The sequence below is a fragment of the Ovis aries genome, chromosome 15 (assembly GCF_016772045.2).
Source record: "Ovis aries strain OAR_USU_Benz2616 breed Rambouillet chromosome 15, ARS-UI_Ramb_v3.0, whole genome shotgun sequence".
NCBI classification, from domain to species: Eukaryota; Metazoa; Chordata; class Mammalia; order Artiodactyla; family Bovidae; genus Ovis; species Ovis aries.
The window spans coordinates 23,523,989-23,530,289 of NC_056068.1; the positions used below are offsets into that span (position 1 = coordinate 23,523,989).

Genomic DNA, 6,301 nt, shown 5'->3' on the forward strand with positions numbered 1-6,301 from the left:
AGATGCAGCTGAAGTAGGAGTCCAGTGCTCTTTTGAGGGACTGGCTGGAGGGTGGGTTACGGCACACGGTGATCTCAGTGCTGTTTTCCCGATTCTCCGCAGGAAGGGTCCCGTAGAAGCGAAGCCGGAGACAGAAACGAAGCCAGCGCCAGCCGAAGTCCAGACGGTCCCCAACGATGCCACACAAACAAAGGAGAATGAGAGCAAAGCGTGATGGGTGACGAGACACCAGCAAAGATCAAAATAAAAAGTGACACAACAGCTTCACCAGAGCATCTCCAATATCTCACACACACACACGCACACACACACACACACACACACACACACACATTTCATTCCTCTAGTGTCTTTTGCCTTTAAAAAAAAAAAAAACTAAGCAGATCAACATGGGATCTCCTTTTTGTAAATTTATAGAAAGGGTTCCTTTGTTGCGCACTCACTTGTAAGAAAATGAGACAAAAACGTGAAACCCACAGCCAAACTAGGACACTCGGTTCCCTGAAACCATTTAAAAATCAAACAAAAGGACCCCAAATTAAGAATCTAGGAAGCTCAGAAGAAAAAAGAATCTAGGTTCAGGATTTTGGTGTTGCCGAACCGGCACAGACCGGGTTCAGAGAAATAACTTCCAGACGCTAAGACTAACCGAATGAACAAAGTCCAAGTTTATTTTTCTACTTTCAGTCGAGTTTGGACTCTGTGAAACCTCATAAATAAGTTATAATTTCTGTTCACTTTGTATTTGTTCAGTATGCAAAGTGTATCACCCTTCCTAGCTGAATTCAATTCCCACATAGACTCTTGTTTTGTAGGAAGAATGCCAAATGCAGCTTCTGGGGGTAGATCTCAATTTGCAGTATTCGGATTTCTTTTCTTTTCCTTTTCTTTCTCCTTTTTTTTTCTTTCTGCCAACTTTGCTTTCCAGTGTTTACAAGTTGACAAATGTTTGACTTCAGTTGTGTTTCGATGTCCATGTAAAATAGCTGCCTTTTTTTTTTTTTTTTTTAATTACAAATACTGCCTAGAGGTGTAGGATCCTCCCAGGACAACTTTACAAAATCTAATTGTTTACAGTGGCTCTTCCCCCCATCTGATTTGAATTTTTTTTGCCTGTGTGGGACTCAGGTGAAGATCCATCTCGTTCTGGAATGGTTTTGCTTTCGGGTTTTCGGTTCCGTTTGTTTGTTGTTTGCTTGTTTCCTTGGGGGTTAGACCACTTCTGATTAGCGACCACCTGCCTGTATCTGTGAAAAGGATCTGCTCCCCAGGCGTCCCCACCCTTCCTTTTGAAGGACTCTTAGGCTTTGTTGAATGAAGCAGAGAAGATTGTATAGTTGGGGCTGGTCTTGGTGAACACACATTTTTACCCCAAACATCCCCTTTTTTTGTAGAAAGCCAAATAAAATATATACATACAATTTCCTTTTGAGCCCAGAATCTAGATTTGAGCGGAAGAGCATGTGTGCTTCAGGGAATTAGTGTCTTTTTTTGGAAATCTGTTGAAGTAAAATAACATCAGCCTTCTGTTCACTTAGGCAGCATTTGTAGAAACAAAAGGAAAAAAAAAAAAAAAAACACCAACCTGCTGTCTAGAGTCATAAGACAACTTTTCCTGGATTGGAAACCAAGTGGGGGGGAAAAAAATACAGAAACTTTAAGGGGGATGGGAGGGGGGAGAAGGGAAAAGCCAGCCCTTTGTATAGAAATTTTGCTTTTTTTTTCCCTCATTCTACTTTAGAACTGCAAGCTTGTGCACTGTGGATGCGTGAATATTTTAGTGTGAAACGTGTTTTTGTCATAGTATTGAAATAAAACTTCAACATAGTTTGGTTGTGGAAGGTATAGCAGATAGTTCAGAAAAAAAAAAAACATTCAGGAAACAAAAAATAACTCTTAAAAGGAATTGAAGCCTTTAAACAAAGAATGAAATAGAAACGATGATGATGATGACGATGATGCTAAGTCAACAGAAATGAGCGCTCTGCGGGCACCTTTCCCAAGGTACAGAGAAAGCAGCCAGAGGTTAGGGTGGCAGGACTCCCTCTGCGTCCGTTCTGTGGGCCACACTCCCCTGTGTGCTGACACTTCTGCAGTCTGGTCAGTGGCGCTTATGCTAGATTATTTCAAACTGTGAAAAATAATGGTCTTGTCATTTGCTCAGTGTGGAGTTATTTTGCATTTTCTCAGCTCCTGGGGATGGAAATGGAGGATCTGGGTCTACACAGGTCTGGCCCTTTGACCTTGGGGCTTGCACAAATCTGTGCTTCACACGCACAGGCCCCCAGGACCGAGCCAGGTGACGACAGTGGTTAGAGCACGCAGCAGATGGGAGCTCCCGGGCGCTGAGACAGAGGGGAGGACCCAGCGGGGAGCAGTGGGCTCCTCTGCTTCCCCAGGTTATCAGTGGAATCGATTCCTCATCTTGGGATGGGAATGGCTTCGACCACCTCAGCCAAGCCCACACTATACCTCACTGAGACTGTGCATCTCACTTCAAGGGGTTGTGGTCATGTGAACTGATTTTGGTTCTGATGGTTAGGAAGAGAAAGAGGTATGGTCGACCCTCAGATAACCTGGCCCAGGGCAGCTGACTCCCCGCCCCCTCCCCAGACCCCGGCTCTGCTGGAACCCCAGACTCCGCCATCCTTTTGTTCTGCTCTCTCCCGTCACACGTAGATTTGTCTCTGCATGCGTGAGCCTTCCTTTCTTTGGAAAAAAAAAAAACAGAGCAATGCTTTCTCTAAAGTCATAGAGGGAGTCGCTTTATTTTCAAGACGTTGTATCTTTTATGTTAAGAGATAAAAGCTTATAGTTTTCCTTTTTTAATTTTTTGAAGGAGGGATCACCCTACCAGCTTCCACTGTCTGCGTGTCTATATGTGTATGTGCCATACATATGTAGTCACATAAAGACCGGCATGGCCAGGTTCTGCCAAGAGGGGCACTCGGGTGCCACGCGTGGGGCCTCCGAACCCTGAAGGGCCGTAGTGTATATAGTGCAGCTGTGAAGTGGAACGTGGTTTTCACACTTTCCTATGGAGCCTTCCGACTCCCAGGCTTTCACTGTAGGCTGTCTGTCCGGATGGTGGTTATCAGATCTCCATTAACATCTCTACCCAGCATTCCCGACTTCGGGGGCCTTCTCTCTTGTTACAGACTTTTTACCAAGTGAAACATCAATACCACCTTTGTTTCATTCTCACCGGTGTAAATACTGAGTACTAACTGAGAATTTTGACTTTGCATTCTGTCAGAATACTTGTGTTCAATAAAAATTGAAAGAAAAAAAAAAGCTCTTATGGCCCAACTGGAATTTCTTTCAAGTCAACGGACGTTTGTCGTGTGAATCAAATGTGGAAATGACGCTGGTATTTTTTTTTAACACCAGTAAAACCCAGGGTCCTGAGTTTGTGTTGCCTGAATGATGGGGTTTCTAGTCTTTTCTCGCAGGTTGATAGAGGAGTTCTCATTGAGAAGGACCAAATATCAGAGTCCGAAAGGTGTCATTCAAGTCCTGGTTCTGCCACTTTCCTCTTGACATTGGAAGAGTTACTTAATCTCCCCGAGACTCAGTTTCCCTTTTTGACAAACAGGAAATGCCAAGAATAGTAGACTTGGGTACTGGCAATGAAGCACTGTATAGGAAAGCCTTGGCACATAGCAGATACCCAATAAATTGAAGTGGCGCGCTTGCCTCCCTGCTGTGTGATAACAGCGAACCCAGCTGGAGTCACAGCGCACCCTGAGCTCCAGGGCGCCAACCCACGATAGACACCCGAGACTTCTAGGATATATAATGCCCCTCCTTGTTGCTTTTGTCATCCCGCTCAGCACTTGGAGCCTTAATTCAGCCCCCAGGATTTACTGAAGCCTCTGAGCCAGAGAGTGAAGAAAACTTTCCCTCGGCCCAGAATTCTCTTGCATACGCTACCATGCGTCTGTGTTGGGAAGAAGCAGCCAATAGGGCTGGGTTTGTTTAACTATGGAATCAGGAGTTCCTAGAGAAGAGCTGGCCCGACGGCCAGGTGGAGATGAGACCGGCAAAGAACCCAGGGAGCAAAACATTACTTCTTCTGAGGGCTGGCCCTCTACCTGCACCAGTCTGAATGAGACTGCCCTTCATGTCTATCGGCCTCACCCTGGTCCCAGCCTGGGTCAGTCTGAAGTCACTCCCAGGGTTTGCTCCTTCTCTGGCCATAGGACCTGCTTAAATGACGCAGAGCCACATGAATCTGCGGGGCATCCTGTGCCACAAATTTCCAGCTGCATATAGTATGTCGAGGGGTGCAGGGAGCACATTGCTTTTCAAGATTTGGATGACTCTCCATTACCCATGAGGGCTTGCTTCCAGAACCTTCCTCCTTCAGGCCAGTCTCTTTCAGCTTCGCTAAGTACTTTTCGAGTGTCTCAAGATGCTCCAGGAGACAAAACACTGTCCAGTGCAGCGTTCGTTCATTGTGGGGGGACTGGGGCAGACAATACACGCCCAAGCACTGATGACCGTGGCGTCATTAGGGCTGTGCACCAGCGTCCCAGTTCCCCTCTCTCCCAGCACACAGTAGGATTGTGCGTCCCTGTTCACTTTCAGTAGGCGTGGCCACATGGCTCTCTCCGGACACTGGAGTATGAACAGGGACATGCATGTCACTTCTACACGGAGCCTTTGAAAGCCAGTGGGTCCTACTGTGGCCCCTTTCCCTGCGCCACCAACTCTGCACGTGGTTCAAGTGCCATCATCTGGGCCCAGAGTGAGGAGTGTGAATAGGCCCATGATGGACCTGTAACATGCATGAGCAATCAACCCAGTAAATGTTTAACAACCAGCTCTCCAAAGAAGGAGGGGAGGGGGGATATATGTATTGGGGGGGGGGTATGTTTATTATAAACTTTGCTGACATAATCAAGTTACAACAGTCATGCACACAGTACTCTGTACTGAAATCCATGTATCCAATCGATACAGATGCTTTATTTTTGCTGAAGTCTTGTATCCATAATCAACCTGTGGTTGCAACTGATGGATGAGCATAGTTCAACATAAATGCTGGCTGATGTATTCATTTATGTTAACAAGTAAGCTGAAAGTGACGCAATGAAGATCTATGAGTCAGAACTTCACTCGTTCATCAACAGTGAGCAACCTCTTTGCCAAATCAGGTGTAAGTTTTTGAATACTGCTTCAGTTTTTGCTATTCAGAGTGTGATGGCTGCAGACACAATACTTTAAAGTTTAATCTGCATCATAAATATTTTTCCCATCACTCCTTTAAGTCAAGAAAAGCACACACACAGAGAGACACAAAAGCAATCAAACCTTGATTTGTAGCATTTGTTGATTTCAGGGATATGAAAATATTTCCAATATGACTGATTACAACATGTCATCACTGGATGAGGAATTAGGTAGAGATACACAGTAGCTTGGGGCTTCCCAGGTGGCGCTAGTGGTAAAGAATCTGCCTGCCAATGCAGGAGACTTAACAGATGCAGGTTCGATCCCTGAGTCGGGAGGAGGGCAAGGCAACCAACTCCAGCCTTCTTGCCTGGAGAATACCATGGACAGAGGAGCCTGGTGGGCTAGTCTATGGGGTCGCAAAGAGTCGGACACGACCAAAGTGACTTAGCATGCACCCTCATATGGTAGCACATATTATATAGCATTCCCAACATGCAAATGAAAGAACCGTAGATAACCTCAAGCACAGAGGTCATAATGATATGGAGTATACCATAAACTTTGTATACACCAATGATAATACTGAAACAATGGAGAACTGATGTGTTTTGAATATGTATCGCCTCATCTTAAGTATGTTAATTGTAAGCTTATGTAATTTAACTTTTAATAATGATGCTGCTTAACTATGACTCACAAATTTCCTGAAAATTTAACTGGCTCTCTTGCTCCAGGACAAGTTGGCTCCAGCCTACCACGGGATGTTCCTTTATGTCACAAGCCACTTCACCTCAGGATCCGCTACCCTAGCGTTATTTAGCCTATCGTGGCTAACTCAGGGAGTGCTAAGTCCTATGGACAATAATAAATCCAAGTGAGGGGGAAGTCAGAGTAGTCCTCTCTGAAAAGATACTCCTGAGCAGCAGGCCTGAAAGAAGTGAGCTACTGAGCTACGCAAATGTCTGAACAGAGATATCTCAGGCAGCAAGTGCAAAGGTCCTAAGGTGAAGGCTTAGTTGGTGTGTTTGATAAAGAGTGAAGAGGCCAATTCAGCCAGAGCAAAGAGCAAGGGATGGTGTGTGGCAGTGGCTGAGGAGTAGGAAATAAGTCAGAGGTATCCAGA

General features: G+C 45.4%; 1 protein-coding gene across 18 annotated transcripts in view; it reads left to right on the top strand.

Moving 5' to 3' along the window:
* NCAM1 (neural cell adhesion molecule 1) overlaps positions 1–3,294 on the top strand; it is a 367,664-nt gene extending 364,370 nt beyond the window's left edge. For all 18 annotated transcript variants that reach the window (XM_060399278.1, XM_042232922.1, XM_060399283.1 and 15 more), the window contains one exon: positions 103–3,294. In XM_060399278.1, the coding sequence (XP_060255261.1) occupies positions 103–214 (112 nt within the window). In that variant the 3' untranslated portion in view covers positions 215–3,294. The remainder of the gene's footprint in view (positions 1–102) is intronic.
* The last annotated feature ends 3,007 nt before the right edge of the window (positions 3,295–6,301 follow it).